Source organism: Poecilia mexicana, unplaced genomic scaffold (assembly GCF_051168715.1).
Source record: "Poecilia mexicana isolate PSO_F unplaced genomic scaffold, ASM5116871v1 scaffold_23, whole genome shotgun sequence".
NCBI classification, from domain to species: Eukaryota; Metazoa; Chordata; class Actinopteri; order Cyprinodontiformes; family Poeciliidae; genus Poecilia; species Poecilia mexicana.
The window spans coordinates 14,622,906-14,646,881 of NW_028263392.1; the positions used below are offsets into that span (position 1 = coordinate 14,622,906).

At 37.2% G+C, this 23,976-nt stretch overlaps 1 protein-coding gene across 5 annotated transcripts in view; it reads left to right on the forward strand.

Moving 5' to 3' along the window:
- magi2a (membrane associated guanylate kinase, WW and PDZ domain containing 2a) overlaps positions 1-23,976 on the forward strand; it is a 241,991-nt gene that overhangs the window by 49,475 nt on the left and 168,540 nt on the right. For all 5 annotated transcript variants that reach the window (XM_088003172.1, XM_015002568.2, XM_015002586.2 and 2 more), the window contains exon 2: positions 9,042-9,158. In XM_088003172.1, the coding sequence (XP_087859298.1) occupies positions 9,042-9,158 (117 nt within the window). The remainder of the gene's footprint in view (positions 1-9,041; positions 9,159-23,976) is intronic.

Sequence of the window (23,976 nt, forward strand, 5' to 3'; positions counted from 1 at the left end):
GATTTGATTCATTATGCAGATTGATGCTAATTTCCCAGCTTCAGCCCCATTTTTACAAGATCTTTAGCTTTTGTTATTCAGTCTGCTCACATTTTGCACCAAGACTTTCTCATTCTGTCATTCAGAAAATGAAAATCATTTTGCTAATCCCAACTCAGCTAAAACTGAAACATTTTAGCCGTCCGTTTTATCAGATTGTTAAAAGTGTTGTTTATTATTATTATTCAGTTAAAGTTGATAAATGCCTTATAGGGGAATTTTTCTGCCATAAGTTGAGAGCACACATTTTCAGACAAAGCAGAATGCCATGTGTTTCGCTCTTAAAACTTTTAACACTTGTGCTTACATTGTCGGTCTCAAAACAGGACGACTTGTCTTTCTTCTGGAAACTTCTTTTCTGCTGTTAGGAACAAAAAATGTTCCGTTGCCTGGCAACCTCTCAGCCAATAGAATGAAAGTGTTCTACTGGGTGCGTTTGTTTCCTTCTAGTGGGTGTGCCTGTGTGGCCAGTGTCGATTGTCGCAACCTGCGCCGCCAGAAATGACGACGTCAGCTTTCCGAAGTTTTGAGCGCGAGAAGGAAAGTTTGAGAAAGCATGGTGAATATTTGGGGAAAAAAGCAGGAGTTTTGAGAACAAAATATATGAAATCCTGCTTTCAAAGTGAAAATGTGTGCTCTCGAATTATGGCAGAAAAATTCCCCCGTAATTGTTTTTAATTTAATAAGTGTGAAATTTTGATTTAGTAAAAGTTGAGCTAAATCAAAATTTATCTTAGTCTGAGCATGAATTAAAAACTAGCAGTGACCAGTAAATTCTTTAAATGTTTTTACATTTGGGGACAAAAGTCAAAATTGCCTGCTGATTTTAATTTATATTTTACATGCCACTGAGTTTTACTCTATTACTGGCCAACTCAACACCCACCGCTTGCAGTAAACAGGAAGTGTGGGTGAATATCTGTTTATCATCTCCAAACAAAAGCACTTTCCATACATAATGTGCTTTCAGCATTTTAAATAAGCTGGAAAAGCTCAAGGTCAAGCGCAGAGCGGCTCTCAGTGGAGTCCATTTCTTCTGTTTGAGTCGGACTGTTTTCTGACTGCAGTTAGCCGTTAGCTCTATCCTCAAGTGAACAAGCTGTCCTCTTACTTCTCTCTCCTTCAGACTCCTGGGAGATTTACAAGACACCTGCTGAGCTTAAGCAGTGAATTTTATTCTTCTGCAAGAAAAAAATATATATTTTATTCATCCATCTGTTAAGGAATCAGCTATATGCAAAGTCAAAGCTATATGCTTTGACTTTTTCTTTTTTTCAACTTTAAGAGGCAGAAATGAATGATTATTGTTACTGAATGGATAAAAATCTTTATCTTTAAGACAGTTTTTTTTCTTTTATTATTGCAGCGTTTTTCCTTTTCTGTCTCTATTCTTCCCTCATATTTCATCCTCTACAATCTCTGGTGTCACAAAGCAATCACACGATAGCGGCTCAGAGAGATGATAGTGAGCCATTCACAGAAAGAAACATTGCATTTGGAGAAAGTATTTTCTTCTATTTCTGCTTTTTTTCCCCCATTTCTGATTATGAAATGCATTTTAATATCATTTTGGTAAACACAAAATGCAGTTTTTCACATTAGAATTTAGTTTATTGAATGGAAAGAGAAGTTTTAAGCAAAAATATTTCATTTGACCTACTTCATGTTGTCAGATGGGTTCTGATTAAGTTAATTATTGATTCTACATAAATTGTGAAATTGAACCTAATAACAGTTAAATAACGAATTAACAATATGGACATTTACTATTATATAAAAATACAATCTCTAATTGTTTTCAAACCACATCAGATTTGTTTTTTTGATTACAAATCACTGAAACTGTTTTTAAAAAGTAGCTTTTATTTGAAATATCCTAGAATTTTTTTTTTTACAAATGTCATTGGCAGGAAAAAACATTTTTTTCCAGAAGACGATCTTAAAATCACGAGGAAAAAGTCGTTTTAATGAAAAAAGTTTAGTTATAGTTTATGATTCTTTCTTACTGTTGTCATTACTCAATCATTTCATCTCCTGCTACTCATGATAATTTAATGCTGATGTGTTAAAAGAAAATATTTTCTGTACTGAAGTAGAACTTCACCAGAAGCTCAACATTTCTTGTTTTAATTTTTTATTTTTGGTTTGTAGTACTCATTAGATTACTACTTTATTTAAAAATTATCACTTAAAAAATACAATTGTAGCCTGGTCCTAATATTTTGTCATAGAGTTGACCTGCTTGTCAAACAAGATGGCCGCCCTGGGTGATGACATCACTCCGAGCTTTAGAAACCCATGTAGGGCACTGATAGGAAAAAAAATCCACATTTTCTAAAAATTAACCAAAATTAAATTAATCCGGCCCTAATTTTTTTTTAAATAAATGAAGCAATCATTTTAAGATACATTTTTTTACATAGGGACGTTTTTCACTGCATTGACAAAAGCATTATTTAAGTAAATAAAGTGCACAGATTTCATATCTTCTTCTCCAACAGTTTTGATAATTAGATGAAATTCATGATCTAACTTGAGTGTTTCAGGAGTTCAAAAGTTCACCTCCATCTGTTAGCACATGGCTGCACCAGTGGAAATAATCTGAGAGCAGATGGATCGGCTGAAACGGTTCTAAAAATACTTGACAAATGAACTGAAAGTACAAAACTAAGTGACAGAGTAGCATCGGACAGTTTGTGGCTTTTCTGAACATCTATGTGCATCAGATCTACTGTCAGTGCAACCCAGACACCTGCCTGAAGGCTCTTTGTGATGGCTGACAGTGTTTTATTAAATAGAGATGAAGCTGGTAGAAAAGCTGCATCTGCACAACTAAGTCTGTTTTTGCTGATTTCTTAGGAGTTGCAGAAGAACATAGTGGCCAGGTGTTGATGATAAAATCCACCTAATCTATCGTCTTTGCTTTGTCTTTGAGTTACAAACACATCGTCAATGACGTTGGAAAAGTTCCTGCTTATAAACCTGAAAAAGGTTGAATGATTTTCTTTAAAGGTGACCTTTTTGAGCTTCCTTGAACAGGTTAGAATGGGTTCATTATATTTTTTTTGCACAAAATCATTCATTTTAGCCTGCTCAGTTTTGAATATTCACGCCTCCACTTCAGCCTTTGCACTCTTATGTGAAAATGGCTGCAAACAGATGTGCAACTGAATAACCGTAGATCATGGAAAAGCAGAAGTAGAGCCTCCTGCACAACCAGCCAGAATGCAGGACGTGGTTTCTGGATGGCAAAAACAAAAGAAAAATATTTGTGTTTTCCAGCAGCCATTGTACAGCGCATAGAGCTGTAAAACCCAGCTGACCAAATGTGCTGGAGCTGTGTTTCAGTTGCTAGGTAACAGGGTGGGCTTGGCTTGGGTTGCTAGGTAACAGCATTGCCAGTCATTTTGAAACGGCTCATTTTCCAGACATCCAATTAGCCTACTTAGAAAAAATGGCGGAGTGTTTTTTGTCTGTTTTTAGTAGAGACCCAAAAGGAAGTATAAAAAAATGCAAAATGTGAATTTTGCATAATAGTTCCCGTTAAACTTAGCAGCTCAGTGAAAACCATCCAGACAAGAATAAAGTTAGGAAGAAAATGCATTTAATCTTTATATCATCCAATGCCAACAGCCCAGTAAAGCATGTTGCAATAAAAACAACTTGATGCCGAGACATTTTAACGGTTCTTACCCAGGTTTTTCTTTCTGGTCTCTTTCTAAAGCCCTGGGCCTGAGTCTGATCTCTGTCCAGCTCTTCTGGCTGAGTAATGTTTGGGAATACCTGGGGGATCTTAAGAGATAAAAGCTCGTCGTTTCCTGATAAAACACCAAGCCGCTTGTTCAATAACTTCTTTAAAGAGGCTATTTATAAGAAAGAGTTGTCTTTGTGGATTTGTTGGTTTTAGTTGTTATACTTTCTCACCTCTGATTTTCAAATAGAAACTAAACACGAATCAGCGTTTACTCATTCCTCTGCACCAACCAGTTTTGCACATCAACCACTCAAGATTCACTGAATTCACCGTTTCAAAATGTCTTTATTACTTTTATGCTTGGTGATAATCTTTCTTACTGTAGATACATTAACATAAAGTTGATCTATTATGCAAAATTCACATTTTTCTCAATCCCACAGCTCATAGACTTTGCATGGTATTTAAGGGGATAAATTCATTTGTAGACCTTTCACAATATGTGATAAAACAATTAATTGCATGATAAACTAAAATGAGTTTAATCATTTAAACTGGCATGATTTATCATTCTTCTCTTTCTACCAATAACTGGACAGCTCAAGTCTTCAGTCTTTTTGTTTTGAAGGACAGTTTTGCTTACAGAGACGTCATAACTCATTATATTTGTTGTTTCTGTTGTTTTGTTTAATTTTTGGATATTTAAAATGTCTTTCAGTTCCAGTGTTAAATGTTCAGTAGAGTTTAAAGTTTGTGGATCTTTGAGAATGTGTTGAAAATGGTCTCAAAACAACAATATTATCGTTTATCGCAATAACTTCTGGGGCAATTTATCGTCCAGAAAATGTTTTTATGATGACGGGCTCAGTCATTTGTTGGATTTTAGGCAGTAAAGCCACGAATTGTGTCAGATTTGATGACCCTTCTCGCGTGGATTGAATAATAATTTAGACGTTGAAGTAAGTCGGTGTGGTTTGGGCGTGTGGCTGCGATGCGCCGTCCTTTGGAGGTTTTCTGGTCGTTTTCAGCCAGGAACAGAAACCGGACCAAACCCAGAACCTGCTGGAGGGAATAAATCTTCTTTCTGGTTTGGGATGTCGGAGCTGATGGAGGATTTCTGGGTTTTTCTCCTGACCTCCTCATCTCTTTCCGTTTTTTAACTTGGAGACAAATAACTGGGATTTTTGTGGATTCCATCATTTTTCAATTGTATTTGTCTGTATTTTAAGTTGGGCACTTTGTTAAAACAGGTATTAGGTAATCTATTAATCGATTATTGAACTAACTAATTTAGCATCATATTTAAGGTGTCTAGTGAAAGAATCCATGCCTTTTTCCAGATTGTACCACATTAACGCAAACTTTAATCCTCGTTATTGTAGGGATGAAGCGATTAATCGACGTAATCATGACTGAAATTGAAATGAAATGAAATTTTATTCGAACATGATACAATCGAATATTGAAATAATCAACCAATTTAGTAATCGATTAATTAACTGGAGTATACAGAACAACACACCCATAGCAGCAATGAAGCTTAACTGCAAAAAAACTAAACATTTTGTGTTTAAGATAATAAAAAATATAAAGAAAATTCTCTGTAAATATGAATTCAAGTGGTAGTTTTAGCTTCATTTGATTCCAATTCTGTTAAAAAATAAATACATTTTGTATTAAGCATCATTTTCTATCCACTAATCAACTGATCAAGAAAGTTAAATTTAGCGGCAGATGCATCCTTGGCTACAAATGATCAAGCATTTAGTAAAGGAATCCTGTTATTACATTTTAGGAACAATAAGGTGTTTAATTATTTGTTCTTTTGCATCTTTTAATATATTTCTAATAATGCAGAAGGAAGGATAGAGTAATTAATGAAAAATCTGCAAAAAGTGCCAATTTTCTTATCCGATTAATCGTTAGAATAATCGATTAATCGATTACTAAAATAATCGTTAGTTGCATCCCTACAGAGTATTAATCCAGCTTTTATCTGTGTAGCTTTGGGGATTTTCCAGCTCATGATCTGTTATTTCAGTTCACTGTTTTCACACTAAGTAGTAATAGAAAAATGAAAGGATGCTGGGATTATTGTTGCATAATATTTATATTTATTTGCTCGACTGGCATCAGGAAATTGAGTCTGTTGGGGCGTTTTCATACACGTATGTCCAGGTTTGTTTCCGACACATTCAGAAAATAAATATAACAATAGTTGAGGTGTGAAATTGTCGAATATCTGTCAGGGAAAGAATGTAAACAAAAGTAACACTTGATTCACATCAAAATGTGACTTTTAATGCAAAGTATGAAAACCTTCCTGCAAGGGAAATGGAAAAATGTTCCAATAAAATCACAAAATGTAGTTATTCTTCATTTATTTTATTATTTAATCTTTTCCACAGCTACCTAAAATATCTGATAACAGGAAATAACAGGGGGTATTAGAGAAAAGGAAAATAATAATAATAATCAGAAAATAGCTGTCAAAGTTAAAAGAAAATTAGTATCCCAACCCACGTATGTCAAACCAAGTTTAGTTGTGACAACACGTGGTTTTATTCTGTTTTTCATTTTGTCCTAAATGTATCCATCTGTATGGTGACATTTTAGGGATGTAAAAGGGAAAAAAAGGAATAACATTTCGAGAAAAAAAACTCAGAAATACTGAGATTAATCTCAGAAAATATTTGGGCTTGAAAAGTTGAACATTTGCAAGAAAATTCTCAGAAATTCAGATTTTACTGTCAGAAATTTTCTAGAAAAAATCTGAAATGTTTGATTCTGAAAACTTGGTAGAAAAAAACTTTGAAATTCTGTGATTTAGAAAAAACTAGGAAAAATATCTGAAATTTCAGTTTTTTCTCAGAAAATTTCAAAATTTCTGAGCTTTTTCTCAGAATTTTTCTGCTATTTTGTCTTGTTTTCTTAAGTAGTTGTCATTTTGCAGATCCACATCCACGTTTGTCAGTCAGTTATATGTGTTTGGAATCCACTAATTAGCGAATACATAAAAAAAAATTTTTTTTTTAATTGTGAAACTTAAAAAAAGCAGTTTTGATGCTTTGAGCCACATGAAGGGGGGAAGAGGCAGACGCAGTACCTTGTTCTACACATTGGAGGCGACACAGTCCCTGGAAATGAGGATGGATTGAGGAGAAACGAGGGTATCGGTGTGATAGGTCCCCATCGGCAGAGCCGTGCTTCAGCGGTCGCTCTCCCTCACCTCTCCCCCTTCCTCTCTCTCTCTCTCTCTCTTTTCCTCTGTGCGTCGCCGCCGCTCGTTTTGCCGCGCTCTTGTTTCTGCTCCATCTCTGTGCAGAGAGCAATGAGTGCGGATTCACAGCCCATCCGGCGGCGCCTTGATTGGGCGAACGGGGACAGAGTTGAGGACCTGAGGGACTGAACACCTCTGGAAGGAGTCGGGTCGGGAATTCCAACAGGATCGCATTTCTTCCACTGGAGATTATTTTTGCATCACAAAAAAATAGAAAGGACAAAAAATAAATCGTGGCACTCTGAGTCGGCTGCACAAGAGGTGCCATTCACAGCGGTAATTTGAGTGATTGTGAGTGCACTCACCTTTTCAGCATGCAGATCCGTCCGATTCTTTTCTGATGCAAATGCAAAGCGGGCTGGTTGCAGCCGGTCGCTGTAATTCAGCTTGGCATGATCATAATGAAACACTCGATGAATTGGTGTGGAGTTCATGCATGCTGCTGTTCACACGCATTTGTGTTCCCTGAAAAAAAGAGGAAAAAAACAGAAATGTTGAATTATTCATGTCTTCAGGATGACAGACAACTTCCAAACTAGGTTATTTCCACCTCCTGTCTGAGGCTGGTCGCAGTGCGCTGCGTGTTTGTCATGCATGCGCTCCAACGTGTCAGGCTTTACGTTTGCAGACGGCTGGTTCTGGATGTTGAAGGTTAGACGGTTCAACGTTTCTGCCCATCTTTCTCTGCTTTTTCTCCCATTACGGTTGAAAACGAGGTTGTGACAGGTGTGAGTCTTTCCTTTGAGACTGATGTTTTTTGCTGGAATGTGTTGTGAGGGTAAAAGAATGCGATGCCCGCATTCTTCCCTTCACCGTCTGCCCCGCTGAGCCAGCAGGAGCTACTGGTTTTAGTGGGAGTCCATTCACAGAACTGGACGGGTAAAGAGGGGTCGTGAAGCGGCCCCCGGAGGAGCGAAGGAGGGGAATCCGTGGGTGATTTAAACGCAGACGTCAGTTTACACGTGAACCAGCTGGTGGTACCATTAACACCCTGATGAATCTGGACAGATGATGAATCAGAGTGAAGCGTTTTCACTGGTTTTACTGGAACATCTCAGATTGTTGGGCTTTCACTGGTTTTACTTTGAAACCAACCAATGGTAGATTGGTGATGTTGTAGATAAAGGCCACCAAAAGAAATGTAAGAAAATTCTGACCTCAAACTCAGAATTTGCTTTATTTTCTAAAAATTTTTTTAGTTTTTCTCAGAATTTTGACTTTTTCTTAAAAAAAACTGACTTTTTTTTCTCAAAATTCTGAATTTTTATTCCCACAAATTCTTTTTTTTCCCTCAGAATTACGACTTTAGGCTAAGAAATCTTTCTTTACTCAGAATTTTGTCATTTCATCTCCAAATTTCGACTTTTCTACCTCAGAATTTAGACTTTAATCTAAGAAATCTGGTTTTAATCTCAAAATTCTGACTAATCTCAGAATTCTGACATTTTACCTACAAATTTTGACTTTTTTTTCTCCACATTTTGTCTTTAATCTCAGTATTCTGACATTTTTTTCCCTGACTTTTTCAAAATTTTGACAAAAAGCTGGGAAATCTGGGTTTCCTGTCAAACTTTTGACCTTTTTATCAGAAATCTGACTTTATTCTCAAAATTCTGACTTTTATCTAGGAAATCTCGCTGTACTCTCAGAATTCAGGCTTTAATCTAACAAATGTGGTTTTGCTCTCGAAATTGTGACTTTTCTCCTCTAAATTCAGACTTTTGTGTCAATCTTTATTAAAATCCAAATAAATAACCAAAAATTATTAGGTGTATGTCCTTTATGCGATTAAGGTAATCACATAACCTTTTGTTCTCCATCATAGGATTTGTAAACCTGCACTTTCCTTTGCACTTTTAATCTATTTCTAAAAAAGTTTAGGAAATTAAATGAAAAAAACTGCAGAATTTTATCTGATTTCTGGTTGTTTGTTGGTTTCATCCCATCTTCCAGCCACATACTGATGTAATAATATCTGACAGTCGTTTTATCGTTCTGGTTCTGATGGCCGACATGTTTTGCTTCCAGGAGGTGTGATCGATAAGGACCTCCGCCGGTACCTCAACCTGCGCTTCCAGAAAGGCTCAGTGGATCACGAGCTGCAGCAGATCATCCGGGACAACCTGTACCTCCGGACCGTCCCCTGTGAGTCGCTTTCATTCGCTCAGACGTTTCGTTTTGCTTGTGGTGTTTAAAGAGAGTTGGTGGAATCTTGTGGAGATTCGTGCTGGTTTGTTCTTTAGCCTCAGAATAAAAATAAACCAAAAATTTGTGGTGGGTAATTTTGGTCCATTTGCTGAATCCTTATGGTGCAATTGATCAAATTTTTGATATTTGAGGATTTCAGTTTTGGAAAATGAGGATTTGAACCACTTGGGTTTCCGTAGTTCTGAGTGACGTCTTATTTGACAGACTTCTCCTTATTTGGACTTCGATTGTAGGTTGTCTCTTGGGCAGAAAATTAGAGCCAGGCTGCGATTTCTAAATGGTTTGATTCTCAGAATAAAGCCACAATATTACAAAAATAGTCCAGAATGAAGTCATGTGAAAATAAGTTTGAAATAATTAGAGAAGAAAGGGTTAAAATTACAAGAATTAAGTAATAATTTAATGAGAACTCCTAAATAAAAAATACTTATAACTCATCAGCATCAAATTATTTTCTTCTAGTAAAATTGTCTTTATTTTGCTAATATTGTGACTATTATTGTAATTAATCAAAAATTCTCGTAGCGTTCAACTCGCTATTTTCAAAAAGACACTGCTGAAAATATTTTCTTTTAGTTTTTTAGAAAAGAAATCAGATCTGGTGTGAAAAAATCAGGATATTTTCATAGATCTCCATACTGCTGTCTCTTTACTTTTGTAATTTTTCAACATTTTGCAGCTTAAACCAGTCAGTTTAACCACTGAATCTCACAGTTTCTAATCTCATGTATTTGAGTAACGTCTCTGCTTCTGAAGTGGCTTTTTAGTGAAACGACCAGTGTGTAAGTTGGACTCTAAAATCCAGTGTTTACTCCGATTCTCCTCTAATTAGCTGCATTACGAGCCTTAGAGGAGCTTCTGCTGTTCCTCAGTTTAATGTTGACCATCAGAGATGAAACCAGGAGTCTGAAGCTGTGAAGGTTGGGTTCGCTTTTGTATCGCATTTCGCAACAAGGCAGTTCAAAATCATAAAAACATCATAAAATCACCAATTATGATACAAGTAATAAACATTATATTTTGTCAAAATCATCAATACACATCAAATATATTGATCACTGATCCAGTTACCGCTCATCAAAAGCAGCTCTAAGCAGGTGGGGTAGAAGTTTTGACTTAAAGGAAGTCAGTGTTTCGGCTGTTTTGCTGTTTTCTGGAAGTTTGTTCCAGATTTGTGGCGCATAGAAGCTGAATGCTGTATTTTTGCGTTAAGCTGTTCAGTGATTTATAAACTCACAGAAGTATTTTAAAGTCTATTTTCAGAGCTACGAGGATCCACTGTAAGGACTTTAAAGTCGACATGTGATGTAAAATTTGCTTTTTCTCCTTCCTTTTGAGTTTCTACTGAAGACAGGCCAAGCACTAAATAAACAATAAATTAATGCTTGGAAAATGAGCCATTTCAAAACCTCCGGAATGTAACGTCACAATAGAACAGGCACTGCCCGTTACCTAGCAACCCCAGAAGAGCCCAGCCCGTTACCTAGCAACCCGAGCAGAGTTCCAGCACGTTGTATGTGCTGTACAATGGCTGGTGGAAGAGTGAAAGTGTTTTCTTGACTTACCATCAAGAAACCACTTGCTGCATTCATATTGGTTGCGCAGGAGGCTCCACTTTTGCTCTTCAATGATGTACAGTTGTACATCATTGTTTGCAGCCATTTTCATGTGTGAGTGTAAATGTTGAGTTGGGGGCATAGCAAACATGTCCTGTTTAGCCCATAGACCTATCCTAACCTGTTCAAGGAAGCTTAATATGTCACCTTTTATCCTGGAGTGATGTGCTCCATCTTCCTGGTTGTAGTGAGAACTGGAGCATGATTGATCAGCTGCAACTTTCTGGTTGACTTTTTGGGCAGTCCTGTGATCTATTAATCAATGCAACTATAGACGCATAGATAAGTTTCTCTAGATCTTATTGAAATCTAGAAATGTTCTTCAGGTGATGGAAGGCTGACTTTGTAACTGTCTTTATGTGTCTCTGAATGCTCAGGTCCATCATTACACCCAGATTTCAACCCTGATCACTAGTTTTTAGTTGTATTAAGGCACATTGTGCTACTTTTTCTTCTGGAATGTAGCAAAAACTTGTTGTTTCCTTTTAATTTTGCATCATTCATAAAAACGAGTTCCAGAAAATGGACTTGGATGAAGCGCCTCTGTCAAAGTGATAAAGAAATGGCCACATTTAAGACAACTGAGCGATAAATAAAAGGAAGAAAAGGGACAAGAAAGAAGAAATTCTGCGTGATGGATGTGAAGCAGTTCATCACAGCAATTTAAACATAACCTTTGAGTGGTAAAGAAAAGACATTTTTCTCTGGGCTGGAGGCTGATGCGCAGACAGCGGGAGAGTTACCGCTCCTCATACCAATCGAGACGCTCGGACCGGGCCGGGTTGGGCCCGCTTAGGCCGTGCCAGCTCTTAGACAAATCCAAGGTCAGAGCGTTAATAGTCCGAGCCCTACGAAATCAGCCCTATCATCTGGTAATCCACACAGATTTGATGGTGGAGATAAAGACACCTAAGATCGCAGCACACGCCCAGCAACGGGGGTAAATCTGAACCAGGAGGAAACGGCCAATTAATGACAGATTTTTATCAACTGAGCTGTAAATACAAAACCTCACAAGCAAGTGGACCATTTTTGAAAAGCATCTCATGTTTTCCCACAAACAAAATGTCCTCCGAGTGTTTTTTCCACATAAATAAAAAAAAAGAAACAGCATGAAGGTTATCTGGATTTTCTGGCTCATTTGCTAAAAGCTAAGCTCTCTTGAGCACTCAGTGTCTTTGAGTCGGTTTTTCATTCACATTAACGCTCAGAAGCTCTTACCATTCCCACCCTGCGCCTCACCTCTCTGCTTAGTGGACACAGAAAAGCTCTAGGTGGAGGAAGGACGTCTTTTAAAAAATAATGCAGCACTTCTTTGACCTTCTGATGATCTGCTCTGCTTTAACTTTTTCTGTTCTCTGGGTCAAATTAAAGCTTTTATGTTGAATGTCACTAATTAATGATTCTGATTATATTTTGGTTCAAAATGAGCTAAGATTTAAACAGATTTGTGGTCTAAGTAAAGCACTTTCAAGGTCACTTTCTAACTTATGTGCTTCTGTTTCATGAATAAAAAAATAACATATTTGTTATAAAAGAAGATACCCGAGTAATTAAATGAACCTATTTTGCTTAAAATTATTATAAACATTCAACTTTAACTGGTCTTGTTCATTTAAAGTATTTATCTGATAAATATGAGTTTATCCTAAAAACGTAAAAACCGATCCACCAATATTTGTAAACCGTTCACACATGATTGTGTTCGTGTTTAATTACTAGTATGAACGACCACATTCAGCACAAATCAAACTCTGCTCATCGATATCTGTTGAAAGCAGATATCACTCAGTACAGCATTAAGCTTGTATCATCCATTCACAAATTAATGCTTAAGTTAACCAACCTGTCCATAATTCCTGGTTTTATCGTTTTGATGCCTCTGCATGTTTGGCTGCATAAAGTCTTCAGCTGGCCGCTGGCTGTCATTGGCTCCACTGTGTCCTCACTACATGTCTGGGCTCCAGTTTAACGACCCTCTCTGATAGATGACAGCGTTAATCAGGATAATAAATAGACTAAGAGCTCTCTGCTGCCCTACAATTTGTCCTGTAGCATCTCTGTGATGGAGCCAATGAATGTTACAGGGGTGAACCTTAATAGGAGGTGATGCGGACCAAAAAGCAGGGGAAAAGCCGCGGTTAGAAGGCAAAACAGGTTAATTTAAATTCATCTTAATGCCACAACAGAAGTGATGAAAAAGTGTTAATGTATGTAGCAGTATATCTCTCCCCTCCCTCACCTGTTGCTGAGCTGTCAGTCAGATGCTTATGAAGGATTTAAGAGGGGAATAAAAAAAGTCATAAATGTTCACGGCTGACTGGAGCTGCAAAGCCCTTATTAGGGATGAGTAAGACACTTTCAAAGTTTCTTAAAACTTTTCTATTTTCCTTCTCGACCCCATCAAGGCTATGCAATTTTATTCTTAGGATGCATTCACATCAGATTAGTTTGTTTAGTCCAAACAAACTAGATTTATTTGGTGCAAATCTAGCTTGTGAGTCCGGTTCGTTTGGGGGAGATGTGAATGCATAATCAAACTCTGGTCTGCCTAAAACTTCGGTCACAATTCAGTTTAAGTGAACTTGAATGCATATGAATGGTGAGCGGACTGGAGGCCACTCCAGAAGAGGGAAGTGGACTACAGCGCAGGGCATTCTGGGTAAATACAATCAAAACAAATGTGCTAGCTTAGCGCTAGCAGGCAAAATGACTCGTGGTCTTTTGCCAAAGACACAACCGCTAAAATCTGATGCTAATCCGTTTTTGTTTACATTTTGTGAAGAAGGAAGTTGCACTCAGTGTTGCTTCCTTTAGTAGTTCTTGATCCAGCGCCACCACAGGTGAGGAGGGGAACGGGTTTTTAAAATTGTTTGGTTCGTTTGACACTTAGCAGTGTGAAACCGAACCACATCAGCTGAAAATGTAACAAAAGTTGCAATTTTGGTCCCAAATCGAACAGATAACCAGAATATATGTGAGAACCTCCTAAGATAAAGTGGTTTCTAGGCACCAGAAGGTTTTTACAATGCTGAAGTTGCAGTTAATTTAAATGCAAAATGTACCAACAAAAATAAATGGTGCTCCTGGATTGGCTGTTTTGCTAACACTAGCCAATAGCACGTCTGGTAGCATTGCCGCTAACTATTTTAGCTTCCCAAGCTACATTTTTTCTGGAATGTTCCACAAAAGCTGAATCGCAAATAAACAAATAAACATCGACTTCTTAATACAAATCAGAAAGCAAACAAATAAAACTAACAATCCCCAACAGAAGATGGAGAATATTTCGAGACAGAATCAACGACATCCTCCACAACTCATGTCTTCTGTGCATAGTTTCAGAAGATAATAATCACAGAAAACTTGAATAAAAACGAGAAACAGCAGTGCTCTTTTCTATTGGAATATGATTGATCTTTTTTTTAACATTTTTATGTTATTTTACAAACTGCTTTTGTTTGGTTGTTCTGCATTCAGACTCACACCAGTTTTCCCTGCTTCCTTTTGCTGATTGAAAGTTAGTGAATCGTGGAGCGTTTTCTTTAATCAGAAAAAAAAACTCCGGTCAAAAACTCTCTTCCTCTCCATTTACCCTCTCCTATTTCCTCTGCTTACTCACTCATTGACTTATTGCAGGCAGTGTTGCGTTTCCATGGCAACAGTCTGTGTCAAAGACTCCTTAAAATCTCGACCCACTCCCTTTTTTTTTTTTTTTTTTTCCCAGAGAAACCGGCAGGAGCGCCGGTCAGCAGCAGGAGTCTGATTGTTCGGATTTGAATCCACGGCTCGATTCTTTGATTGTGTTATCCCAAACTTTCTTTCCTTCGGGTCCAGGCCGGTAAGGCTGGGAAAGGAGGAGTCTGTGTGGAGGTGAAGTTGACTGACAAGGCGGGACACAGATGTGGATTTGCCGGATGGCAAGCGTGACTCGGCGCTCAACGCTTGACGGCAGCTGTGGCCGTCAGACGTGAAGGGGAAGAGGTGTGAAATTTGCTCTCTAATTGGTTTTCATTACACAACCACCCTCCCTCCACCCAGTTACCCAAACCTTTGCTGTCCTTTTAGCACAATCGGTGACATTTCCGGCCTTTCTCTTATTTAATCAAATCTTCAGGTTCATCAGGAGACCTTTGCCAGTTGAAAAGTCATTAAGTCTGTTGCTTACTTCTAATGAAATGACAAAAACGAGGACTTTTTCTTCAGCAGGGTTCAGTTTGACTTCAACTCATTACGCCCATGATGTGTGACAGCCTGCTGGATATTCCTGGACTCTTCCTGTGAGGGACTAATGATTGAAAATGACACATAATCAAAACCGGTGGCTAAAAGTAAAAACAGAAAGCTCAGCTTATTTAATTGTGTCCATGAGGAATAGTCTAAGTTTGTCTTATTCACACGGGGCTGTCACTGCAAAGCCCTCGGCACAATAAAGAAATATTTAGCACACTCAATCATTTCTGTGGGAAATGCTGTTTGAGAGGCGTACTGTACAAATGACATGACAGTTAAATAAGACATGTTAAGCAAACGTCATGTTTTGCATATTTTTATGCTTTCATTTGGGTTTCTACTGCTTCTAAAAACAGCCCAAATGCTTAAAAAATACCCAGATGTTTTTTTGTTTTTTTTTTGGCAATAATTTTATCGGGTGTTTTTGGTGTCTAGAAAATGAGCCGTTTCAAAAGCCTTCAGAATGTAACATTACAAATCAGCAGGCACTGCCTGTTGCCTAGCAACCCCAGCAGAATTCCGTCCGTTACCTAGCAACCCAAGCTAGAGCTTTCCTCCAAAAACCACATGGATAGACTGATTAGAACAAAGGCTACGACCCAATTCTGATTTTTCACCTGCATCGGATCTTTTCATGACAGTCTGAACAAAACGGGTCAGATGTTTTTTTGAATGTGACCCAGATCACCTGGATGTTCAATATGTTCCTGATCTTTTGAAATGTGATCAGAATCTGATCGGCCAGGTCACATTCATCCGACCTGAACATCATTGATACTCGACAAGAGTCACTATTCTGCGTTCTGATACACGCAAGTGGGAAGAAAAACAACAGTGTGAACACAGCCTTAGAGACACAGATCTTCATTTTTAGAGACTTATTCTGTAGCCTGAATCTAAACTCTGTTTGTTCATAATGATCATTGTTACACTGGAGTAAAAATGACTTAAATCTGTTGTTTAACATTCACATTTTGCATGTTTTTGTTCTTCCATTTGGATCTCTATTGCTTCTTAAACACACCCACACACTTAAAAAAGCCGCCCAGTTGTTTTTTGGTAATAAGTTGATGTTTGAAGCTGTTTCAAAAACCTCCAGAATGAATGAAGTCACATTCCACCTGTACTACAACAACCCTGGGCAAGTCCAGCCCATCACCTAGCAACTCAAGTTGAGCTCCAGTACATTTGGTCAGCTGGTTTTACAGCCGTTTGCGCTGTACAATTGCTGCTGGAAAAAAGAAGTGTTTTACTGTTGACTTATCATTCAGAAACCACTTACTGCATTCTTGTTGGTTGTGCAGGAGGCTCCATTTCTGCTTTTCAATGATGTACAGTGGTATAATTTGCATTTGTTTGCAGCCATTTTCACGCGAGTGTAAACTTTGAGTTTATTTGGATTTAAAGTGACAGGAGGCCCTGAAACGGCTCACTCTGAAATGAGACGTATACACACTAATCATTGGCATGATCAGTAATTTTGCTAATATTTATGTTTTAATACATTTGTGATTGTGCAACACGCAGCAGAAGGGATTTTTTAGGTATTGCCGCAGAATGTGCAGCAGCACTAAAACTTTACTTTGAAAACCCGAACATTCTGGTCAACTCCAGTTATCACCTGTCTGAAGGAACCCGTTGACGCAGCAAGAAGAGAAATCCTTTTTTCATTAAAAGTTCCAGCAGTGCTGTGTTTCTAGTTTGACCGCTACAAATGCCAAAGTGTCAGCTGTATTTCTCCAAACTCTCCCCTTAGCGCGTTACTTTCTGTAAGTGTTGGCAGCGCAGAGAGGGGCTCTGTTCTCTGGCCTTATCTCTGAAAAGGCAAATGGAACTGCTAACCCCAGGCTATCATTTCAAAGCAAAGCAGCGTTTTTCTTTCCCCTTCTCAAGCTGTGACATGGCACAAATGTGAATTTAGGGTATTTGTTGGAAGCAGCTCAATGTTTGTGTTTTTCTTACGCTGGATTTATTGTTTTTGTCTGCTTGGTTTCTTTTCACTGTAAAGGACGAATACAATCATATTTTTTTTTCTGCAAGTACAAATTGACTATTTGTCACAGCAAGTAAATTCATCTGTGATTGTTTCTAAATCTTGTTGCAGAAGATCTTCTATTGTTTGATATTTAAAGACTCCTGGTGGGATTTAGGTGTGAAAATTGTTTTTTGGAAACAGTTTCGTCAACATTTTACCTGAAATCATGACCAAAAGACTATAAAACAGCAATGTGCAATTTCAGGAGGCTGCGTTGTTCTAAAAAAAAAGTTCCTTTAAAAAAACACACAAAAAGACTCTGTTTATATAAAAATAAAAATAGCTTGCAGTTAAAACCTCCTGTTATTTCATAAAGTAGGGAAATATTTTTTTTTAAGTTTCACCACTTAAAATTTCTAAATTAATGAAAAAGAATTAATTCCACTGGTGAATTATTTCACTTATAACATTTTCCATATTAAAAGTGAAATAATTTGCCAGTGTAACTCATATTTTTCATCAATCTTAATAAATTCTTGACCTAAAATTTGCTTCTATATCTTACCATACAGTAACTTTTGTCATATTTTAAGTTTACTTGGATATTTGCACTAGAAACAAGAGCAAGAATACTTGGCAAAATTATTCTGTGGGACAAAGAACAAAATTTCAGATATTGTTTATTTAAAAAAAGAGGAAGCCTCCAGATTACAGGAAACGGTTTAATCAGTACTGATCATACCCAGATGTGGATCATGATTTAATCAACAGAATCTGGTCATTTAATGGGAAGCCAAATTAGATCCATCAGGAAGTGACTCAGCCTTAAAACTGTCTGCAAAAATCTCCCTGCATGTAGTTAAAATTTTAATTTAAAACCACAGTGGCGTTGGAAATATTCAAAATTCTCTTTTTTAAGTGGATTTTTTTTTTTGCGCCTCCCACCTGCTTTCCGGTCGCCGGGCTTTCAGGATGACTCACTTCCAGTTGTGGAGCTTAGCGGCAGAAACGGCGGCGGCGAGGCCAGAGTCCCTGGGGTTCGTCTCATTAGAGCCGGTTCCTCTGTCAGGGTGGTTGAGCTGAGGCAGCGTTAGACGTCACTATCCTTCATGTTAATTACTGGAGATGTCTGAGTAATTGGTTTCTTCTGGGTCCTAAAGCTTAAGGAAAGGTGAAGCTTTAAGGTTTTTCATGTTGATGGATGGGATGAATGGATTATTTATATTAGGGCTGCACCGATTGCAGTTTTCTGGCCGATTACCGATCCTTAAAAAAGATTAACCTGCCGATTCCGATTTGGGCCGATATAAATTTATTTTGCCTGAAATGTGGCTCAATTTAGCAAGAAATTTGTTGAGTTGGCAACAGTGAAGGCACTATTGTTAATTTTAAACATGCAGACATAACTTGGTGGGCCGGTCTGTCGGTCAAACCTTCTCGCTGGAGACCAAAAGAGGACAGTGGTTGATTCTTAGACCTTTGCTCAGGTGGATAAGATCGGCTTCATATGTAAAAATCAGCCAATCACTGATCTCCCAAAATTAAGGAAATCGGCACCAATAAATCGGTGCCTCCCTAATTTATATAATAGGATTTTAAATAAAGTCTGAAAATCCAAATATTTCTTATGCTAACCCTAGATCTGGGTCACTTTTGGTCCATATGTAGGAATCGTCCTATCTCGGCTCATTTGGGACTAAAATTGCGACATTTGCTACATTTTCAGCTGCTGTGGTTCATTTTTACACAGCGTCACAATAACAGATTTTGCTGGACGATAAATTGTCCCAGAAGTTATTGCAATAAACAATATTATTGTGTGGAGAGACAAATGCAAGAACACATTCTCAAACATGAGTAAACTTTCAATTCTAATTAACATTTAACACTGGAACTGGACGACATTTTAATTTATACACAACAACTACACAAAATAACAAAATGAATAAATTATGAAGTCTCTGTAAACAAAATTATCCTTCAATAACAGGAGCGAGTTGAGACCAAAACACTAGAACCAAAAACAACTGAAGGAAACACTGAACCCAACTTCCTTCTTCACAAAATGTAAACAGAAACAGATTTTATCAGCTGTTTCTCTTTTGTCTTTGGTACCACAAGCCATTTCTCCTGCATGTTTGTTTTGATTGTAGTTACCCAGAATGCCTTGCACTGTACTCCACTTCCTGCTTTTGGAGCATTTTCCAGTCCTCTTGCATCCACATGTGGATTCAAACTGAACCAGAGTTCGTTCTTTAGGTCCGTCTCAGAGTTCGATTTTCATTCTCACTTCCCCAAACAAACCGGACTTTCTAGGCAAACAAACTTTAGTTAGATTAAAGCAAAAACTCGATCACAAACTGGAGTTTGACTTTAATGAAAGTTTGAGGCAGCAGTGTAGAAGATATGACGCACTGCCCCCTACAGGTGGGAGTTAGTATCACTTTAACCAAATGTTTTTCACAATGAATCACAAATGCAAAAAGCTAGCATAATGCAAATAAAGCCTGCTTTGATACATTTTTCATTGATAAAATAATATTTAAGCTAGTACTTAGGGCCTCGTAAGATGCAATGGCGGGCTGGATTTGGCCCCCAGACCTTGAGTTTGACACCTGTTGCTTACTAAAATCTATTTTTTATGTTGATACCAAGAAAACAAACCCAATTTTGTTTCTTTTTGAAGACAAAAAAAGTCAGAATTGGTGACAGACTGAGGATGATGTCCAGAGGGTTATCACACTCTGGCCACAGATGTCTCTGTACTGCTTGGGCTGATTTCTGAAAATCACATTCTTGTGATATTCAAGAAATGATTTACTGCAGACGGCCCGTGCAATCAGAATCCAATCTGTGCTGCCGCTGCTCTCTAAGGTTTTGGGTAATAGCGCGGCGACTGCTGTGTCTCCTAACCAGCGTTGAAGCGCAGAGATACGAGACAGGAGCTCTAATTCTGTTTATCCACAACCGTAATGAAATATTCCATCTTTGCCACATCAGTGGGATCTGGGATTGAAAATGTCGGCATCTCAAACTGTGACCTGCTGATTGAGGGAAAGCTCTCAGTCTGTCAGATCGCCGTATCCTGATTTGCTGCAATCAGCACCCATGAGCTTGACACGACAAGCATTCAATTTGAAAGGTAATGATAATAAGGCGGAAAGTGTGTGCTCTCAAATCGTCAGTGACTTGGACGGATTGAAACATGCCAGAAGGCTCCGCCGATTTTAAGGTGTTTTATTAAATTCTCCCTAGACTGTAAAAAATGAAATGTAGTCGCAGGTCTGGGTTGATATGAGGTGCAGGATGCATTTCAAGGCAGAAATAATAACCAGGACAAATATTTATTTGGATATTTTCAGAGGATGAGTGCTTAAACAAAACATATAGAGCTGCAACTAACGATTATTTTAGTAATAGATTAAATTTTCCAGTTTTCCTGACGATTAATCGATTAATCGGAAAAAGAAAAATGGCCTTTTTTCATACATTATTAGATAAATACTAAAATATGAATCTAAAAAAAATCAGGAATATAAAAATTTTACTGTCTGAAGGGAAATGACAGAAGTCTGTCAGTAAATTAGAACCAGGTGAAGCTAAAACTGCCTCTTGACCACAATGGTTTTTTTTTTTTATCTTAAATGCAAAATTTATAAATTTATTGTTAATTTTTGGCTTAATTATTGTTTTAAATAGGTTGTTTTTTTACAGCAAATTTTTTTTTGAAAAAATAAATTCTAAAAAATACAATTTGTAATCATGATATTTTGTATTTTTTATAAACTGGCCATTTGGGTCATTTTTGTACAAATTGGTGTAATAGCTCCCCTAATTATGTTGTTGTTTTTTAAAGGAAATGTCATGTTTTAGTCTGTTTACTCCAGGTAACGATTAATCATTACTAAATTACTTGACGATTATTTAATTAATTGATTAATCACGATTAAGATGATTAATCGTTTCAACCCTAAACAAATCTAAATTATGTAAAAAACCAATGAGAATTAGTTGGGTGAGAATAGAGCTTAAGAACTGATCCAAGTTGCTTAAATCTGTGTTTTTCAAAGTAGGGTCCGCGGCCTACTGTGGGGCCGCGACATGGTGCCGGTTGGGCCTCATAAAGTTTGAGTGAAGATGAGAAAAAGTGGGGAAAAACTGTAATCCAGTAAATGTTTTTCTGTTTTTCAATCATTATTATTAGTAAAAATAACTTATTGAAGATGGAGATAAAACCTTAACTTTGGAAATTAAATGAAATTTGATGGTTTATTATACAAATATTTCATATTTTTTATCAAAAGGAGGGATTGTGGTGGAAAATTCATCATCAAATTTTTCCCAGCAGAACTAGCTAAAATCAGAAGGTCTGAAGCAACATTTACTAAACAACAAATAAAAAATGTTTTGTAGCCGGTCTGCTAGTTTGCAAAGGAATCCCAGATCAGAAGCTAAAACTGTTTGAAGGAAGGAAAAGTTTGGGAAACTTTAAAAAAAAATCACCAGGAGGTTCTGTAATTTAAAGGAAACATTGTTGTTGACAACATTCCCCGTTTCTCTGCTGGATCTCTGCAACCTAAACTCGTGTTTATTGAATCGTCCAGGTTTTATGGGTTATGAGGCACTAATTTCAAGATACAGCATCTTCTGCTCTGTCTGTTGTGACTCAGCCTTTCATCGCTGATTTCAGCTTTAAGAGGAAACATTAAATCACTGCGACACACAGCTATCACTCGCCCACCAGGATCAGAGGCCTATTCAGGGGATTCGGGACCTTTGCTGCAGGAGAGTTTGTTGTTACAGAGCCTCAGATAATCCGCTAACCCCGCGTTCCCGTATGGACCAATAAATCCAGACATGGTGTGTCCCATAAAAATGGCAAATGCCTCACATATGTCAGACTTCCACCAGGTCCACACACAGAGGAACATAACTTTTTATTTATTTATTTTATTTTTGCTCCCTGCTTCTAATCATTTCTCTGTGATTTCCAACGATTCTTCACAAACAAGGCGCTAACTTTAATTTTTTTGACCAAAATTCAAGCCAGAACCTGGAAATGACACTGTAAAAACACAAAATCGTATTATTGCACGTGAGGTAAGACAAAACTAACTTACAAGTAATATTTAAGCAAGATATACAAGCTTGCTTAAAGTCAATGATTCTTATTTCTAGTGTATTAAGATATTTCCACCTGAATTTGATAAAAATAGGATTTAGGTTTTGCAGTGTATGGCTGGGAGCTGAATCAATTTTATCAGTAAATCAATTTTTTTCTTTTGAGATTTAAATTTTGTAAAATCTGGACTTTACTCCTTATGTTTGCATAGTTGAGAGGTTTTTGTAGCTTCTATTTATTTTGATTTTGAATTTGTTTTACATTTTTAATGAGAATTAAATCATATTACAAGAAGAAAATTGTAATCTTAAGAAAAATCAGACACCAAAACATAAAAAAAATTAAAATGAGTGTCTTGTTAAGTTGTACTTTAAGTTTCTGCTTAAAAATAAGGAAATGTTGCAGGACTTTGGCATTTCCATGACTCTAGAAGCTGCTTTTATCATAATTTTAAAATATTCTTCTGGTAAAATTGCATCTATTCTATTATGAGTATATTCTCCTAATAAAAAATAAACAAATATTCTTGCAACCTGTACAACTAATAGTGAAATAAAAGCCGCTTTCTGAATATTTTTTTAATTGTTTTTAAAAGAAAAAATCAGATCTGGTACCAAAAACAAATTGAGATTTTTATTTTCAAGCCATGCCAGAAGTGGAATGAATCTTCTAAAGTAGTTCCTTCTCATTGTTCCTTGTTGTTTTTGTACATTTTCCTCCTCGCTTTGCTGCTTTGCGTTAAAATGTGCTTCAGTGCATTCGGTTACATTGTTGGGCTGATCAGCAAAGAGCAAGAACATGTTTACGTTTGTTTGACATGATCAGAACATCCTGCAGCTCCAGTCCAGAGACGGACACGCAGCCGGAGCTCAAACACGGAGTTCCTGGTTCTGACCAGGACAGTTCAGAGAATAAGTGCAGCTGCACTCAGCCATAAAGTTACACCGAGGCTAATCTACTAAATGTAGATTAAACATTTAGTTTTAAAACATAAAGGTTTCAAAACTAATGAGATGGAAGGAAAAGTACTGATGCTACTGGAGCCATCGCACTTTTTGGGTCGTAGAGGTGAGCCTGACTTTGTTTTCCTCAGAATCCTGACTTTTTTCCAGAATTCTGACTTTTTAACAGAATTTTGATTTGAAACTCAAAATTCTATTTTTTTTTTTCCAGAATTCTGACTTGGAACTCGGAATTATTTTTTCCCCCTCAGAATTCACTTATTTTTCTCAATTCTATTTCTTCCCGTCCAAATTCTGACTTTCTTAGAATTCTCTTATTTTGTAGAATAATTTTTCTCAGAATTCTGAGCTTAAAACAAATTTTTTCCCCAAATGAGAGCAAAATATTCCTCATTAAATGACTGCAGGCTTGCTGCTAATATCAGTTCATTGTTGATCTGTTTTTCTGGAGTTTTGATGCCTCCTCAGGAAAGAAAAACCAGTAAAAAGTAGCATTTTTAGTTTACTAGAAACCTTCTAAATAGGGGTGACAACGATCAATATTAATTAAAAAACTGTTTGTTATTACTAATTTGAGCAACTGCATGGCTGTGACTGCATTCGCAGTGCAGAAACGTTGCGCTATATTCTTTCTTTGTATTGGAAACAAGCAGCAGTCCTGTACTCTACTACAGGTGAGGATGGGAACAGATTTTCCAAACGGTTCTGGTTCGTTTGACACAGTGCAGTGTTAAAGCGAAATACAATTTTGTTCCCCAATCGAACCGAGTCCATCAGACCATCAGGTGTGAAAACAGCGTAAATCTTTAATGTCCTTCCGAGCCAGTATTTTGTATCTCTGGGCTTG